The sequence below is a fragment of the Panthera onca genome, chromosome A3 (genome assembly GCF_046562875.1).
Source record: "Panthera onca isolate mPanOnc1 chromosome A3, mPanOnc1 haplotype 2, whole genome shotgun sequence".
Lineage (NCBI taxonomy): Eukaryota > Metazoa > Chordata > Mammalia > Carnivora > Felidae > Panthera > Panthera onca.
Window position 1 is genome coordinate 70,348,570 of NC_138341.1, and position 20,266 is coordinate 70,368,835.

General features: G+C 33.7%; 1 protein-coding gene across 20 annotated transcripts in view; it reads left to right on the forward strand.

The window, feature by feature from the left end:
* NRXN1 (neurexin 1) overlaps positions 1–20,266 on the forward strand; it is a 1,127,584-nt gene that overhangs the window by 96,735 nt on the left and 1,010,583 nt on the right. For 14 of the 20 annotated variants that reach the window (XM_078444444.2, XM_078444446.2, XM_078444455.2 and 11 more), the window contains exons 2-3: positions 5,979–5,996; positions 9,248–9,277. The exons of 5 other annotated variants lie outside the window; for them this stretch is intronic. In XM_078444444.2, coding sequence (XP_078300570.1) covers positions 5,979–5,996; positions 9,248–9,277 — 48 coding nt within the window. The remainder of the gene's footprint in view (positions 1–5,978; positions 5,997–9,247; positions 9,278–20,266) is intronic. One more of the 20 variants, XM_078444445.2, reaches the window with a different exon arrangement.

A 20,266-nucleotide genomic window follows, 5' to 3' on the forward strand; every position in this document is an offset into this window, starting at 1 on the left:
AGAGCTCTCCTCCTCTGCTTTCTAAAATACGATGACTTCAGACTTTTAGAAAGGAAGCACGACTCACCTCAACGAACTTTCTTTGAAGAGCTGTGTAGCAGTGGTTGCGTTTGGATAGGAAAATGCCTGGTAACACCCTGCTCAATTTTGTCTTAGGAGAGTTTATTTCTGTGTAAGCAATAAAACAATAAAAATGGGTGACATGAGCAGACACGTGTAGACTACTCTTGTCACAGTATTTATGGTCATTCTTATATGTGATGTTCCTTTTCTAAGTTCAGCTATTGATATTAATATAGCAATGTTAACTCAAAGTTTAGATGTAAGGAAGAATTGAGGCTATGAAAGCAAAACAAAATCCTTGTCATAGTTCCCCATGAAAATAAAATTTGAAATTATATTCAATATAGTTTATGTGAGTCATTTAGTATATATTTTGATATATTGACTAATACCTGTTAAATTTCATCAGGTCCACTGAACACCTTAAACACCAGAAGAATCTGCCATATAATTATCCTTCCTTCCTCTCATCGTTCTTTCCTTCCTTCCCCTGTTAACAAGATGGAATATTTTGAGTTGAATGCCACAAACTTTGTAACAAAATTGGCACCTGTGTGATCCAGAAACAAAGGCAGTCTGCAACTTAGGAAAGTACTATTGCAAAAGTTCTTTGAAATGTTGCAACTCATATCACAGTTTCCAAGGGGAACAACACTATCAGGCAAAGTAAACTTCTCAGACCACTTCACAAAGGACTCATTAACACCATAATATACTTGAATCATAGTATACTGTACCAAAAGTAAACTTGTATGTTGCTCACAATGTTCATAGGGAAAATGTTTTTATAGGGTTCAAGTGGGATGTTAGGAATGTCCTTGCTGCTGCAAATTGGTTTAGAGTTACTTCTTTTACTCCTAATCAGTGAAGAGAGAAGAAATATTAGTTATTCTACTTGGCTCCCCTCATGCTCTAAGACTGTGATTCCAGTGGGCTTGGTGGGAGTGTCATGTAGGTAGATTTAAAATAACTTGCTGAGGCCACCTGTTAAAAAAAAGCATTTTGGAAACTAGCCAGATCCCTGCCCAGGCTGTGGCTGTTTCTTTCTTTCCATAAGCCTCCATAATGGACCTTTTTTGCTTCATTTGTTGTTTGAACTTTCTCTTGATTCTGGCCAGCATTTCTCTTCCTCCAGCTGACTGCTGCACAAACCCACAGTTTCAATGCTTTCCTCCGTTTCCCAGTTTTTGAAACATTCCCAGAAGATTGAGGTTTTCTAAAGGCTTTCACTGTTAAAACCAAAAGAAAAATAAAATAAAGCTCCATCCTGTGCCACCATGGGAACCAAACTCTGCTATACTGGCATTTAATCCCCAAGATGAGAGATAAAGTCTTGAATATATTGCAAGGGGCCAGAAAGGCAAGTATAGAAGCTAGCAACCTCAATGTATGTAAGAAGGAAATGGAAACCTTTTCTGTATTCCTCTTTCTTCTGGCCATTACCACCACCGCTTTTTTACTATATACCCCATTTGGATGGCTAGATCTGGATGGCAAGTTAACCTGCAGTAAGGGGAGTTTTGATGAAGGAGAGAAGGAGCCACAGAAAATAAAGGGAGCTGGTCATTGGCAACTAGCGGAGAAGGAAGGAAGCCAAAACAGAGAAGGAGTGCCCAAGTGGTGACAGATTTCTTTCAGCCAATTTTATTATTTTTTTTTGTATTTATTTATTTTTTTTAAATATATGAAATTTATTGTCAAATTGGTTTCCATACAACACCCAGTGCTGATCCCAAAAGGTGCCCTCCTCAATACCCATCACCCACCCTCCCCTCCCTCCCACCCCCCATCAACCCTCAGTTTGTTCTCAGTTTTTAACAGTCTCTTATGCTTTGGTTCTCTCCCACTCTAACCTCTTTTTTTTTTTTTCTTCCCCTCCCCCATGGGTTTCTGTTAAGTTTCTCAGGATCCACATAAGAGTGAAACCATATGGTATCTGTCTTTCTCTGTATGGCTTATTTCACTTAGCATCACACTCTCCAGCTCCATCCACGTTGCTACAAAAGGCCATATTTCATTCTTTCTCATTGCCATGTAGTATTCCATTGTGTATATAAACCACAATTTCTTTATCCATTCATCAGTTGATGGACATTTAGGCTCTTTCCATAATTTGTTTCAGCCAATTTTAAACTTAAAATGTAGCAAATAAGTGGACTCTTGCTTGTAGATTTAGATGAAGCTTTCATATTGCTAACCTTAAATACTGATTGTACAAAAGGGAGTTACTGGTGATATTTTATATCAATTTTATCTCCTGGTCATCATTAAATTCCTGATTTTCTTTACATTGAAACAAATACATTTGTTTTCTTGCTCATTTTTCTTTTCCTAGAAGTATGTAAAATTATGTGCAAAAAAAACCTCATGATAAGTTAAACTTCCTGTCCTTGAATTCTTATAAGCTGGGAGGCCAAAGGAAATTTTTTTTTTCCTGGAGATGCTCTTTTGAAGTAATTCAAAAACATACAGTTTAACAGTCTGCAGCTTCTCTTCATGTCAACAGCACACAAATTATTCATAACATAACTGATGTTCTGGTGCCTATTCCCATTTTTGTGAGGGAAGCATATCTTATCTGAAAGAAAAAGAAAATTTAAGGTATCTTGTTCATGATTTTATTCCTTATTTTCACAATCAAAAGAAAAAAAATCAGTGTGATCTTTAGAGGTGGCATGGTCATCATAGTAAAGTTGATTACTAAGACTCACTTCATGTACACAGCACTATTAGGTCATCAGAATTAAGAAGCCAGGGTATTCTGCAAGCCAAGAGCTTTTCCCTAACTTGACAATGTCCACAGGTAAGGCTGGATGGACTGCTTTCTACCTTAACACTAAAGCAAAATGTACTTCTTTAACTTTATACTGTGGCTTGCCAATTTTTGCCCCTGTCTCTGTTGCTGTTAAAAATCAAAATACTATTTGATTGCAAAAGAATCTACAAAGAGAAAGCAAGAGTTGATGTGATGAGGAAAACTGTTCTTTTTAAACTTGATATTCTTGAAGTCCAAAAACCAAGTCGAAGGGAAAGAGAAAAGGAAAAACATCTGGCAAATGATTGTAAATGGGAGAGCTGCCACCATTTACAATTATGTCCAGATTCTGAAGTAATGTAGGGATCATCTGTAGGTTACCAGAGTTTAAATCAACTAAAGCCAAAAAATAGATACCAAAAGCGTAGAATAGAATGATACAAATAAAGAGAACATTTTTTTTAATTATGTGATTGAGTCTGAAATTCAGTAAAGTTTGTTCCAAGCCACTTTTCTTCCTTTTCTTCTTATTCTATTTTTTTTTTTAATATAGGAGTTAATATATTATCTCTTCATTTACTCTACTACTTTGATTTTTTTTTTTTAATCTGAGTCTTTTGAGACAGACCATTTTTCTGAATTTGGTCAAGTTAGGATTTGTTTACACATTGGACATGCCTTGGATTTGCATAGTGGGGGTCCCATTAGTTAAGCTGGTTCTCTTTATGAATAAAAACTCAGAAACATGCTGGATGCCAGGTCAAGATCAATGGTGCCATCAGTGGCCCTGTGTTTTAGTTAACGGTGAAGGGGAAGAACTCACTTGCAGGGGATCTGAATCAATGACCTTGATTTTATTACCACAGCTTCCTTTCCTAGTATCTTACTTAGCACATTTATAAAATTGGTGTCAATCCTAGGCCTGTTTTACTTTGGTTTTCATTTTCCTTTTACTATTCGGTTTTCATGTAGCACTTTACCAAGAACAAAACAAAACCCTTTTCCTGAGACTGTGCTACTTAAAACCATATGCCAGTCTCTGTTTATAGAAATTAAGTAGTGCCATAGTAATTGGTGGATTTTTTTGGCAGTTGCCTCTCCTCTAAATTCCCTGATTTTGTTGTTTTACCCTCTATACTAAAAAATCTTACTTAAAAAAATAAAAACACACCTTAAATGGGGAGTAAAATTTCAGAGGGCAGTTAATATAAAACGAAAGTATATCTTAAACATTAATATAATCTGTATCTTGTATGATATCTCATATAATATAGCAAAATAATTATTTATTTATTTATTTAAATATTTATTTATGTGGGGGAGATCACGTGTCTGGTAAGGACAGATAGAGGGGGACAGAGGATCCAAAGCAGGCTCTATGCTGAATGACAGCAGTGAGCTGGATGTGGGGCGTGAACTCACAATCCGTGAGATCACGACCTGAGCCAAAGTCAGACATTCAATTGACTGAGTTACCCAGGTTCCCCTAAAATAAATCTTTAATTTTTGTGTCCATGTCATGTCAAAGTTGCCATTGAAAAGTAGCAAATTCAGTCTAGTTTCTTATTTAGTAGATTAGAAACCAAAACCAATCAGGAAATGAATATCACATACCAAATATTTCAGTCTTTTTTTTTGTTATTTCTTTTAAAATAAACTCTGGCAAACGTAGTATTTTGTATAGATGCTATTGTACACATTTATCCACTAGCATTCTTCTATTATATTTGTTAAGACCATATCCCTAAAAGTGCCTATGTTGATATTTCAGTTTCCAGTTGATATATTTTAAACAAAATTGATGACTTTTAATCCATTAATAATTTTAACAATTAGAAAGAGTTATTTGTTTAACCTTATGAAATGGTACATTTATAAGTTATTTTTCTCCCAGTTCCTACTCTTGCTATTGTTTTGTTCTTCCTAAACACTTTTGGTCAAATAACCACTTTTAAGATTCTATTTAATTAAGTAAAAGAATAAGACTAGAAATGTAAATGTGGATATATTTTATTATTGAAAGCATTGTGATAAATACTAAAACCTGGCTGTTGCCCTATTCCTGGAAGACAGGTTTCTCTTCCATTTCTTACTGTATGCTGAGCCCTGTGTATCATTTTTGAGCCCTGTGTACTTGAATTTTTTAGTAGTTACTGAAAATAGTTCAAATCCCATACACTTGCATTGATTATGTGTAGGAAATACATGCAAAATCTGCTTGTGTACACATATATGTGTATGTGTATATATCTGTATATACATATATATATATATACACACACACACACACACACACACACATATGAAAATACATGTAAATATACGAGGATATGTAAATATGTCTATTATATGGAAATATAAAAGAAAGTTTACCAAATATTGTCATTATAATAACAGTTTTCATACTGATACCCTAAACAGAAGTACAAACTGAATAAACCATGATAAATTTTCCCTAATGGGCAGCCCCCAAATGGATAAAACAACATCACTTCTCTTGCAGTGATTACTTCTAGTTAATGGATTTAAAAGATAACTTTTTAACAAATTCAGTAAACTACCATTATTTGTAACGAACTATTAACACACTGTAAATAAACCAAATTATAAATTTTAGTTACATAGGTTTATTTGTGTTTATGGAAAAAAAAGTATTAGAAATACTTAAAGGCAATGATGGTACATGGATGTAGAACTGGGGTGTCTTTAAGTGAAATTTCATGGCTCTTGGCAGTGGGCTTTATTTTATCCAAGTCCAGATCAGATTTAGGAATATAATCTTTTGGAATTGTAAAAATAATAACAATAACAATAACAACAACAATAATAATAATAAGGCTTTAAAAATAATTGCCTAGAACAACCACATCAGTGACATGTAAGAATGTTTGCTTAGCACAGGACAGTGAAAGACTTTTAAAATTCCTTGCTCAGGACATGACAGTGTACCGAAATTTTGTCTCACATTCTTAAAATGCTGCCAATAGGAGGGAACCTGCTTCCCATGATTTTGTTTTCCCCTTTGAACGGTAGCGATGGAGCACTTGCATGATGTGTTTGATGCCTTGCATGAGGAAGACATGCAAAGGCAAAGGTCCAGTCTGCATGCTGCTTAATGAATGTTTTTCCTTTTCTCTCCCTCCTTGTCATGTGCTTTCAGAAGACAACAATGTGGAAGGTGGGTGCTTTCTACTTTATTTTCCAACTCTCATTTGCCTTTTATTTCATAGTATTAATAGAGTACATCTCGAATTTAGACGGTAAGTTGAACTTATTTCTGAGCATTTGTTGATTTCTGGATTGTGTATCACTTTTCATATAGAACACACACCCTCAGCCCCGTCAGTCCCTAAGTATATGAAACTCCTTCAGCCTTAACTCCATCCCTTGATGGATTCCAGCATGCCATATAAACCTTAGAATGCTTATTGCAGTGTTCTGTATGGAAAAAATGATACAATCCTTCTTCTTTTGTTTTAAATGAGAAAGTATTTCTTTGCAGTTTCAGAGTTCAGTGCATGATCTGGTCTCCATTTTTTTTCTTGATCAAAATGATTTATTTTCTTTTGGAAATGTTTAGCATTTCATCACCCCAAGCTCATTGGTTTAATTTCAAATGATTTGATTTATATAAAAACAGAATAAAGCATTGACTCTAAGTAAGAGGCATAAACTTAGATTCAAAAAATAAACCACTGGCCATTGGAAATGAAAGTATACAACACTCCAACGTGATTACTGGTAAGTATGTTTGTGATATTCTGTGTCTGTTAAATAAAAGTACCATAGTCATTAAAGATTTTTTTCTGAAATTACCTCTATCAAGGAACTTTGAGAAAGTTATACTTTTTTCCTATCGAATCCAACAAACTAAAACATATTTCAACATTCTGATCTTTAAAGAACTTAAATGTATGTCAGTGTACTGCATAAGAAATCTCTCAAGGATAAGAGTGCTAACTAGGTAATTGTGTAAGGGATGTTGATGTTCTATCAACTTACACAATCACAGTATAACAGTTCTTGCAGACACATTGAACTAGCGTATATATTTCAGAAGTGTTTAACGTATTTCATTTTGCTGCGATATTCTGAAATAGAGCCATTCTGTAAAAATAATGAACATTTTTACAGAATGACAGATTTCTTAGAAAAAGACTTCCCATCTGAGGTTACAGATAAATAGCTGTTGAAGTCACCAAGATTTGATGTCTCAATGATTCATGGTGATACTAAGTTGGTCAGGAGCAGGTTTCAGCATATTATTTGTGAAACTTTTCTGAACAATATAATTGTTTAGTTGCTGAACATTTCTATTCCATTATTTGAATAAAATAGAGAAAAACTTCAAAAGTAATCATCAGTGAGTGTTTTTCCAAGTGTTGGCTCTCTGTATGGCTTCTGTTTTTCTATACTATAATTTTAAAAGCATGTGAATATGCCTTGATAAGGAGGATATTACCCTGAAGTTCTGACATCTTTCAAAATCAGTGTCATTTATATGATGCATGTTAATTGAGATTGATTTTTTAAGTATCTTTTCAACTTTTTTTGCATTTCCTTAACATTCTGTAAAATAGTCCATGTTTCTGTTCCTTCTTTTTAAATCCACTTGCATTCCAGGGGGTTTAAAATCAGCTTAATAAGCCTGAATGCCTCTTTCCTCACACATGCATCCCATGAAAAATTTTGACAAGATTTGCAGAGTATAGCCTATAAACTATTCAATCATAATTGTAACATTCCTATTTATAACATGACTTTGGCACTCTAGTGGGGATCCCTTAGAGGTAAGAAAGTCTAGCATGAGGAATGTGGATGTTTTTGAGGCTTACTAACTTCCATCCTTACTGAGGACGTATTAAAAACCACCATTAGAAGCGTTTTATATATTTTCTAAAAGTTAGATCTTATATAGAGATAATATAATATAGAGATAAATCCCTGATTTCCTCTACAAAAAATTATTAACTCTTTTTAGAAAATACATGTACTAGTTTTAAAAGTGAAATTACATGAAAAATTATATAACCTACACATCATCACCAACAGATCATAAACTTTTTAATCTCCCTGTGTGATGTTTTTGTTAAAATCACTTTGAAAATACAAAAAGAGGCTATACTACAGAAGCATTAAACTTCTATGTTAAATTGTCTTTATATTTTGACTATATGTTGATTTGTAAATGTACTGCCCCACAGGAATGTTTAAATACTCCTAAAATTTTAAGGAAATAATGCACATTATTTCAGTATTGGTGCAAGTAATGTATAATGTAGCTCAGTAAAGTCTCAAATATACTTTAAATAATACTAGGAAATATAAATTTTATTGAAATTGCTGTATGTATTACTATATTGCTGTAACATTTTCCCATGTTCTTGAAATAGACATGGATTGAGGAGAAGCTTTGTTGCTGAATATGGAATGAAGAACTAGGAATTAATGCCTCTCAGTAAAAAATACCTTCTTGGATAGTGAAAGAGTTTTTGTTGTTCTTGTTGTTGTTTGTTTGTTTGTTTGTTTTAAGAACATTAGCAGTATTTAGTAGAGGAGTGAACTTCAATCTGAAGTCAGTTGTCAAGTAACACATAATAAGTATTTAAATAAAGGGAATTCAGTATTATTTTAGAAAACTTCCCTGATGAAATTAGTATTTATATAAAAACATAAAACTTAATATGTATTATGTGTATATATATATATATATATATATATATATATATATATATATATAAACTCATAGTTCATTATTTAGGTAATGTTTAGGTGAAAGACTAAATAATTTTGTCCTCCATGGGAAATTTCTTGAGCCTATTTAAAGCTGATCCGTTGTTTCCTAAAAACATTCTGTAGTAAATTCTGACTTTACAGCTGCATGTTTAATAATATATTTTTGTATTTGAACAAGCTTAGTCAATTGCTACATGTGTCAGACAAGGAGACATTTCTGCATTATCATTTCAGTGTGACTAAGGACTTTTTAATTTAATTATAAAACTTCTCATTTTTTGATGAGGGGAAAAAGATCAGACCCAGCCCATGTTTCAGATATTCCTTTGGGTTTTAAAAAATATAATTTTATAACAAGCCCTGTGGTGGCAGTATCATCAAAGGGCATGAAGGACAGATGCAATATTTAAGGGATTGGTTGGATTTTAAGTCATGCTCTTCATTGTTCCAACTGATACATTGAAGAAATACACAGAGCAGCATATGCCAGTGTTTAAATTACAGTACTATTAACTCTTTGCCCCAAAGCATTCCAACCAGGGGTTGAAAGAATGCTTTTTGATTTGTCTCTGTGATACAGACATGTCTCATAGGAAACAAGATGTCTGTCACTGAACATTTTTGTCACCGTGACAACCCTGACTTCCCATGCTCCCTTGTTTATTGCTGACTGTGCTCTTGTTTCCCTTCAAGGTCTGGCGCACCTGATGATGGGCGACCAAGGTATGGGCTCTGTTCCTTTTCCACTCTGCTTTCAGTGTTTTCTTGTTCTGTAGCTGCTTTAAACCATCACTGCAAAGGATGGGCAAATGCTTGCAAATTATCTGGCTGCAAATTAAATACATAACTTTTGTTCACATTTTTTCATATGTTTTTTCCCCTTTATTTGTTAGATTTTGGTTTGCTCCTTTGGCTTTTATTTTCCTTCATTCTTTGCACTGTAATATCTGCAAATAAATGAGACATAAGAATTTGTGATTGAGACTTTGCATACATTTGTAAGCATATGCAGTTAAGGGTAGCTATAGTAAAGAAAAACTGAGAACCATCAGAAGTTAATATCTGAAATAGTATATTCAGTTTAATCTACTGTACCAGAAAGAGTCCATTTTTCACCCATGCATGGCAGTTTGGGAACATCCAGACATCTTTGGCTTCTGGCTTTTAGAATGCTGAGTATAGTGTTTCACAGAATCAATACTTTTTCTACCTATAGTATAGTCATTGTGTATCTTCTTTTTTGTGTAATCTTTTAAAAGTGAGCATGGACTTTTCAGTTTCCTTGCATGTATTTCCTTTTAAAAAGGGCAGATTTCTTAACAAATACTGATTATATCTCCATGTATTTTCAGACCCTTTTTTATGCTTTCTTGTCTTGTTTAATTTTCAAAGAGTACTACATTTACATATATTCATAATTCTTACTGTTGTTTCTCTCTCTATTCTCTTTGTATGGAAACCCTTTCTTCTTGGAACCATTTCATCAAATCCATAGGTAAAAGTAAAGGTATTACATTATTTTATTTCTTCTTAATATCATCTATATGAATTATAGTGTGTGTAAGTTATGCAAATGTATTTAGATCTTTTTGTATTAGTAGTGGGCACTGAGAGGTAGGTATGAGTGTTAATATTTTGTGAATTTAAGGTAAGAAAACTCCATCAAAATGTTGCCCTTTTTTTTTTTTTTGCTCTTTAGAGTGTTTTATCATGTCAGCTGCCTATATAATTAGTATATTTAAAAATTAACTTCAGATTTCAGTGTAATTTTTTGCAGTATCACTTAATGGTAGCTAAATGACGAGTGTAGTTACCATAAATATGTCATCTTCAAACATTGAGCTCAGGAGCACGCCTGCCCCAGCCATTTTGCATTGGGATGTGAGTGTAAGCATGTGCAGCATTGAAGTGTAGTGCTGTGCGATCATCACCTATTTGCCTGCTAGATGTCATATATACACATTAATTCCATAAGAACCTGGAAAGGTAGTACCGTGAAAAAGCCAAGGAAACAAGACAAGCCTGTTCTTTCTGTTGCACATACTAACTTTGTTTTAAGAACGTTACCATGCAGGTATACATTTCTGCATCACTTGGTAAGTCAGGCATGTGTGCTCCTTGACAGCACTGATGCCAGATTGAAAAGCATGCTTACTTTGCCATTTGGAACCATCGACCGTGTGTTTAGTGTTGCCATTAAATATAAGTAGATGATCTGTAGCTGTGGTAAATATGTATCATAGCCTTTAAGCTAATCATTTGAACTGTGTGTTAGTGAATGTGCCCTTGGTCTGTATTTTTTTGTTTTTTGTGGGTTTTGTTTTTTGTTATTTTAAATGCAGGGATTTGTCTTATCCTTAAATTCTCTGAGTTTTCTTGTGCTCTGAATGTTAATCTGGTGAATTGGGACGGAAGCTCACAGTTCTTCACCCTTACATTGTGTCATCTAGCAGGGAAACTTTTCTGCTTGAAAAGCACCTGAACATGAGCCAGGCAATAAGTAAGAAATAATAGCAAAGTTTTAAATGTATAAATTAAAGCTTTCAAAACAAATGTTGCTTGGGTATTTTGAGCCAATAAAGAGAACATATGCTATTGTAGTTTGTGTTTTGGTCAACCATTTCCAATAATATAATTTAATCTTATTTTAAGCCTTCCAGCAACTACACAAATGACAGTATGTATCAATTGTTTTAGAAATGTTATGTACCATTTGGGACGCTTTCTAAAGTTTTTTGGTCAAATTCCCATCTACTTCCTTTCTTAGTGGGCATTCCACACCATGTTCCTTATTAGAGTACTCAGGATGGCATAGAGGAAACTGTATTTATACTTTATTTTACTGACTGAGTGCAGTATATGCATATGTGTTTGTATCTATGAATGTATATACACATGTAATAAATATTCTAAATATACATATATATAAACATGATGTAAAAAATTAACTCAAAAATAATTTTATAATTCTATAACCATTTAACTCTATCTATAGAATAATTCATATTTATATTCAGCTGATATTTGTTTTGATGTCATCAATGTTAAGTGTCACTTCATTTAGTTTTAGTATGTCAGTCTTAAGTGTTTTCTGTTGACATATGGGTCAAATATATTTCTACTTCACTATTTTTCATCAAGTAGTATTCCTTAATCAGCACAAAACTACAGAGCACAGGAATTTGGTTTTTCATTTACATTTTTCTTCTGTTAATGGGACCAGGATGCTTTTTGATGTTAAATAGGGAAAGAAGATTTTCAGATGGATTTGAGTATTTTGCAAATCAGAGTGGTAACATTTACATGTTGGTTAATTAGATATATATAAATGAGAAACATGATTTGTAAGTTCTTTAACTGTAAATCAATTCAACAAATCTGCCTTCTGAGCAAAAATACAATCTTGACTATGACGTGACATCCACATTCAAAGTGTGTCAATGTAGTAGGGAAATGAAGACATGTGGACAAGTTAGTATAAATGACAGAATGCAAGTACCATGAGAGTGGGAAAAAATGTGGGCATTCAGAAAACATAAAGATAGCATGAATCAGGGGCTCTCTGATGTAGCTCTCCTTGTCCTGTGCCACATGTTGAAGGAGTCAAAAAATTTTAGAAGTTTTACATTGTAGGTTCCTATATCAAGTTAAATCCTAGTTGTGCATGAAATAGTTGTTGAACCTTTCCAGTCTGAAATAACTGATATGCATTGTAACTTAACACTTCCTAAATCTTTCCATACAACGTAATTCTGAAGAATTTTTTGACACTGCTTTCCTCTTTACCAGTAGTGAATTCAAGGGACTCTGGAATGAAACATCTGTGCATCAAAGTCTTTCCTTTTTTTTGAATCCAGAGGCAAAATTGGATTCAGGAACATTATTATTATCATTTTTTTTTCTATTTGAGTTCTTAAATGTTTTCTAAAATTTTAAATCCCCAATGATAGATGAAGGTCATTCCTTAAAAAAAAAAAAGTAACTTATCTAAAGAGAACATTCTTCATCCTCCTCAGTCTTCTTCCTGGAGGTAAGCACTGATATCATTTTGTGATGTGTCCTTACATAGGTGGTGTGGATCTTTTCATACTCCCTAATTATTGATTTTTCAGAGTTTGGAAACTGCAAAATACCTTATAATTTGTACATGACAAGAGCAACTAAGTCATGTTAAGGAGACATGCTAAAGATCATTGCTATGTGCTGGTGGAATCATAATGGGAAGCATTTTCACTCTTCCCATATGCCATCTTGCCTCATAACTTCATTTGGTCATTCTGCTTCACACTTTAATTATTTGGATTTGTTTTCATGTTTTCTGAAGAAGGGCATGTCACCTTTACCTGGAGAGTTAGGAGTAAACTTTTTTTCAATGAATCATAGCTTTCTTTGGGATAGCTAGGGATAGATATTATCCAGAACCAACCTTACTTCTGCTGGTCATTGCTAGATAGATTCAAGTGGTTTTTGTGAAATTGTGTTTGCTTTCTTTTTTAGGCTTGAAATTTGTCATTGGTATCATTAGGACCATTGACAATGCTAACTTTATTCTCCGTTGTATTTAGAATTCAGGTTTGTCTATTTACCTGGGAATTTAGTTATTTTTTTTGTTTTTGTTTTTGTTTTCCCATGGTTGTTTAACTGGTCACTTCATTTCAATAATTACTTTATTTACTTATATTTTACTCTAACAGTTGTCTGAGAGAAATGAATGACCATTTAAATCAGAAAATGCCAAAAATGTAAGTTACACTGCAAATCCAGCCATTATGACTGGTTAATAGCTCATAAGCATAAGTTAAAAATTCATTTTGGTACTTTGGATGCTTGTATTTTCCTTTATAACAATGATTTTAGTGGTAATATTTATATGGTAATATTTATATGGGTGATTATATATTTATATTTAATGTCAACTTTTCCTAGTAGAATGTAAGCTCCGTGAGGGCAGAGACTTGTCTTTCTTTTTAAACATTGTATTTACAGAATACTTTCCTTGTTGTATCTTGAATTTACCATTTTTATGACTTAAGTGTGTGTATGTGAGGTGGGGGACTGGTGGGCACACATTGGAAGACGTAGGTGTGGAGGAGGACATAGAGGGTTTGGAGTGGACAAAGTAGAGGGTAGAAAAGGCAGAGGAAATGTATGAAAATAACTAAAAAAAATTGTAGCGACAAATTACATGGAATGTTCTCTGTCTCTCAACTTTCTTTTGTTTCCTGTCATTCATATCCTTTTCTGTCTAGTAAGGCATCATTCCAATATCACTTTAATATGCCTTGGCATATGCACTGCAGTGGGTCTGTAAGAAAATGAAGTCCATGTATCTTTGTATTTAAGGGTTTTCAAGACTTTTAATGTAATTTGTAGTCACAGTGGTAAATGATCAGATTTTATTCTGTAGCTTTCACTATTCATACAATGACAGGCACAGAAATGTTCCTGAAATTTGAATCTGATGTTATGCTATCTGATGTGGTTCCCATGAGGTTTTTTGTTGTTTTTTTTTTTTGCTGTTGTTGTTGTTTTCTATCTCACTGTATCAACTGTGATGTACCATAAGACCTGTTTAGATTGGGTTTGGATTGTAAGCTTTGAAAAGAACCAAAGTTTATGTCTTATCTTGTGATATGAGCATATTTGCTGTTCCTGCATTCATAAACTCTACAGCATATTTGCGAAGTGAATGTCCATTTGACCATTTCAAATGAACATGTATTGTTTGATTATCCAGGTTTCTCATGTTGCCAGAAGGCCAAGGTATTATAAATACAACTGTCAGGTATATAATTATTGTAAAAATGCCTAAACTCGATTGTATTAGTGAAAGTGAAGATCTTAAAATAGAGTAATTTATTAAAAAAATTAAAACAGATTTTTCTCAAAATGACTTGTATCAGTAACTAGATATGCTTGATTCCACTACAATTAACAATAACAAAGATTATATATTTAAAATTTTATCTGCGATGTCACACCACAACTAGCATTATATTTACTCAAAATATATTTGATATTATTAATATTTAGGAGAAGAAAAATCATTTCATATTTTTTATTCATGTCTCTTTGTTTCTATGATTTTTGTAACCATCTTTCAACCCTTGCATTGGTGTATAACCAATTTGTATATGAAGTACCCAGATTCAAATAACTAACACCACGATGCATATTTGTTTTATAACTTTTAATATATTTCACTGTGGTTTTTGATGTGGAACTAATTTGATTTTGAAAATACTATATTGCTCTTCTTCTGTATGCTTTTATATCATATTTCCTCATTTAGCTTTATAATATTAAGTATTCTTCATTATTCAGAAGCATTTGTGAATGTTGACAGAATTTTACCACATTGAAATACCTATGTTTGGTGCGTATGCAAACTAAGCAATAATTTATCTTGAATTATTTGTTATTATTTTTGCTGTTGCAGTACCAGGGGATGCTCCTCATTCACAGTTATAGAACATAGAAAGACTAGAATTTCATTTTATAAATCAGACATTAATATCTTCATCATCTTTATAAATATCTTCATCAATATGACATACATAAAAGGCTATGTAACTATTTAGAATATGGTATTTTTCAGTTCTTCTTTGGCCTACATGCCTATCACTTCTGGGTATAATCAAGAGAAATTACTTGAAAAGTAAATATTTATGTATTATCTCTTGCTGTGAATCAATTTTGTCATTACAGTTATTACTAATAAAGGTCCCAGCTCCTTCCAATCTCTGCAGTCTGGCTCTGTGGTGACATATTTCCCATGTCTTCATATATTCTGTAAACAGTGGCAACACTGAATAACTAATAAACTAAACAAGGATTTTATTCGACTTGTAGTAGATTAATTTATTCTCTGAGAAGAACACAGAAAGGACTCTCCACAGTCTAATATTTTTAAGAATGAGGTAGTGTAAATATAAATTTAGATGTGCTTTACTGAAATAGATCAAAAATAGCAAAAAAGTTTAAATCATGGCATACTGGACTTTAAAATGATGCTTCCTTTTCCAAAATAATGATTTTTATCTGTCCATTTTAAAATGTACTTTTCATTAATCTATGTTTTGTTTAAAGACCAACATCAGGAGTGCCTGGGTGGCTCAGTCATTTGAGTGTCCATCTTCAGCTCAGGTCATGATCTCATGGTTCCTAAGTTTGAGCCCCACATCGGGCTCTGTGATGGCTGCTTGGAGCTTGGAGCCTGCTTTGGATTCTGTGTGTCTCTTTCTCTCTCTTACCACCCCCACTCACTCTCTCTGTCTCTCAAAAATGAATAAACATTAGAAAAAATTTTTTAAAAATATCAATACATTTAAGCTGGTAAGAGGGAATATCTTTTTCTTAATTATGTTGGCCAGTGGTTTTAAAGAAAATTGTAATTTCGCAGAACGCTTAGCTCATTTACTAAAGAAATCTGAATCTTTAAATAGAATCCTAGAATTTTGGAGCAGGGAAGGACATTACAGATCATCTAAAAAAAATGACACTCTTTTAAGGAATGCTAGGAGGTATTGCTTATTATGATAGACAGCACACTGTACAGACTTTGAACTAAAATAACTGGTATAAGATGAGCACTGGGTGTTGTATGGAAACCAATTTGACAATAAATTATATTTAATATAAAAAATAAAATAATTGGTATAAAATAACCAACCTTAAGGAAACTTTAAAAACTTCCCTTATACAGGAATATTAATGAAACAATGTTTCATATTCTTATTCTTACAAAATAAATTTAGAGATAGTGTGAAGGAAACCAATCATACAGTATTATTTAGGATGCTATTGATTCTCATTTCAAGTGGTGTAAAATTTTACATTATAACAAGAGAGCAGTACAGTGTGTTGTAAGACTTCATGAAGTCATAAGACCAGGGTTGAGATCCTGTATTTGTCCTTGTGCCAGTTATATAGCCTTACATGTATAAATCTTAAATGAAAATACTCCATTCTCAAGAATATGTTACATGACAAATTACGAAAGTCTTAGAAGATGGTTTTTATCAGTGGTGGCAATAAAATAAAAGAAGATACTATATACGTTTAGATTAAATGAATTTTAAAACGATCTGTAATTGCCAAAAGTTTAAAAACAGTATTAGTTTCTTAATATCTTTTGTCCATCATATAACTACCTATAATTTATGATTCTGTGATTGTTTTAGGTTATAACTAATTGGACATCATTGTCCTGATGGCCCATACTACAGAGAATATTGGTACAATAAAGCATTAAAGGTTGACTTTACTTAATCAAAATTATTTAGATATTTCTGTAACTCTTCACATTTTCATCTTTCTCTTTAATAGAATGATGAAGCTCAAATTGACTTGCCTCCCCTTTGAACAAACCTAGGAGTTCATTGGCAAAGTGCTGGTTTATTTTATTTTATTTTATTTTATTTTATTTTATTTTATTTTATTTTATTTAAAAGGTTTATTTTTGAGGCGGGGCAGGGGTAATGAGGAGGGGGACAGAGAATCTATAGCACACTCTGTAGTGACAGTAGAGAGCCCGATGTAGGGCTCAAACCCACTAACTGTGAGATCATGACCTGAACCAAAACCAAGAGTTGGATGCTTAACCAACTGAGCCACCCAGGAGCCCCAACAAAGTGCTGTTTTTTAGATGCAAATTTACAGTCTGAAGGGAACAGAGAAGTAAACATTTTCTTGTGCACTGGAAGTACCTGAGAAAAACTTTTTTTGCGTATCATTGTTTTGCCTTAGTAACAACTCCAAAGAGTGATATGTGAATTGAGCTTACACTAACCACTTAGTCAACTGAAAACCAGATTTTCAAGGAATAACTAATTAGGGACTTCTCTTCCACCAGATTTTCAAGGAATAACTAATTAGGCACTTCTCTTCCTACATAGTATGTTTGCTGGAAAATAACATATAATTACCTTGAAATACTTAAATAATTGGGTAGCATCCTCACATCCTTCAAGATTTTGTTCAAATGGCACCTTCTCAAGAGACTCACTCTGATTATTCTATTCAGTACTGTAATTGCCCTTCTCCTGAACCATCATACCCCAATCTGGTTTCTCCTCCATAAAAATTATTACCTTCTAGCATACTTTATTTTTTTTTCATTTATTTTGTTTACTGTTTACTGCCTATTTTTCTCCCTCCAGAATACAAGAGGGCAGAGATTTCTGCCCTGCCTTGGTGTATCTCAAGGGCCCCTAGAACAGGGGCTGTCACAAGTAGGTACTCAATAATACTTGTTTAATGACTCAACTGATGGGCTAAACAAGTTTGTAAAATTTTCATTTAGATTTTACCAGATATTATTATTTTTATAATACACCCATTTTAACATTTATTTTTCCTTCATGCAGGGCAAACCAATTCAATAAAGCAGATTTTTTCCCCCTTGAACTGGAAGTATGGACTCAGCTTGACCCTTTTGATCTTCCTTGTTTCCTGCCCAATTTAGGTGATCTCAGAGGATTTGCAAAGTATTTGGAAACCACTCCAACAACCACTGATGATCTGGACTTTCCTTTAAAATTCCTGTAACAACCGGTCTTAAAGTAATGTTTCTTTAAGAAAAGGGTAGTAACTCATCTTTGTATATCTTTGTGTATATATAGGTAACAGGAAGAGGCTCCTGGAAATTTGGCTTCTAAATAGCATTATTCACTGTGACTGTCAGGAAGTGCTTTTTGGCAGTTTGTGAGAGGGAAAGTTCCAAAGAATGAGGTAGATCCACTTGTTCAGATAGCTTAACTTGTGCTTCTAACATTAAAAGAAATATTCGTTCTTCTCAGGTCCTCAAATAGCTCTATATACCCAAAAGACCTTTAACTTCTCCCAGCCGGGGAATAAGTGATCATATGTTCAACTAGATGATTTATTAAGTAGTTCAGGTCTTCAGCCAGCTGTCCTAAGCCAAGGAATTTGCACTGAAGAATTACAATGGTTGGAAATCACTGAATTAAAAAGCAAAAACAAAACTGCAGTGCCTAAGGTCATATTTCCCTTAAAATTAGTGTCTTTTTGCTTGTCCTTTTGGTAGAGAGAGAGAGAGAGGGAGAGAGAGAGAATGGTTTCATTCAATTTCAGTCATATGTTACTAAAAGCACCAATGAGATTCTTCTTTATGTGGGACTCTTATACATGGTATAAAGCTATAACTTTTCAGAATGGATGTTTTCAAGGTTTGTGACAGTAAGGAATATAAACAAGGCAATAATAGTTGCCATTTTTCAAGACATCTCTTTACACATTCAAATTATATCTTATACAAAATGTGTATTCTACTAAGTGCAGTTTTCCCTTTTCTGCTTGGCTTTTTTGCCTATGAATTGCTGTGTGCCTATGACCACAGGATAGCTCACTCAGAATAGTAGCAGCTGAAGTAATCTCTGGTAATTGTTAGTCTTTACTTTCCACCAAGTAATGTGCAGGGATGCTGCCAGAGTTGTGAACCGAGAGCAGGGTTCCCTTTCATCTTAAATAACTTTTTTTATTACATAGCTCAGATATAGACCAGAAAATTTGACTACTAAGACAAATGGTAATTGAGGAAATTAAAACAACTCATATGTTATATGAAGTTTCTAAGCAATGTTTTATTTTTTGGCCTGAATTACCTGGTCAACTGACCCAGTTCTCCATTTCATTTTCTAGACTTGGCAGTCTAAAGTCAGTAGACATTTGGAGAAAATTAAATTACTCCATTCAAGGAGACAATCAAATTTAGATTGGACTACACTACTGCCAGAGGGATGAAAATCCCTAAATTGGTCAGTTGTGATTTTCATTCACAGGGAACTCCTCATTCACAAGCTAACCATAATAGAATTTTTGCAGATAGCTAGTGGCAACATTTGCCAGAAATCTTCTGTTAAACTTAGGGAAAAGCTATTTTTGATGCTATGTCAACCTAAAAGAATTATGTGATGGCTTGTTATGACTGTCTTTGTAGTGATTATTTGTTGAGATAAAAGAATGCAGTTATCTGACTGACAGTCAGCAGGGCATCCATTTTGAATTGCTTCCCTAGGAGAGCAGTTGGATTTGCACTGACCTGTATGTACTTGCTGTGACCAGTGGTATTCTTTGTGAGAGGACTGAATGAAGTTAGGAGTCATTCATTGTGTTGGGAAGGGAGAGAAGCTGACTGGTCCAAAAGAAAGCCAGAATTTGAACTGATGCATGTGAGGACAATTTGGTTTGGCACTTGCCCTCTTATTGTTTATAAAGAGTACTGTCGTGACCTATTAGGGTAAGTCACTGTTGCTTTTTTCTTCAACTACTTCAAATATGTCATTCCCCAATTTAAAAAAAAAATGTCCTGTATAAAGGAGCACTGCTGTTTCAGCAAGGCTGGTAACGTAACTTACCTCCTTGTTAGAACATCTGAACAGTCTCTCAAACACCATTACAAACCTTGACCTCATTACCATTGTTCTGATGCCACAGTTTGCAAATTGACTTCCCTCCCCTCCTCTACCCACCACTCAACAGGGGGCACATTTTAAGCATTTTTAAAGTTTATTTATTTATTTAGAGAGAGTATGAGTGGGGGAGGGGTAGAGAGAGAAGGAAAGCTACAGAATCCCAAGCAGGCTTCATGCTGTCAGCACAGAGCCCAGTGTGGGGCTCAGACTCACGAACCATGAGATTATGACCTGAACCAAAGTAGGATGCTTTAACTGACTGAGCCACCCAGATGCC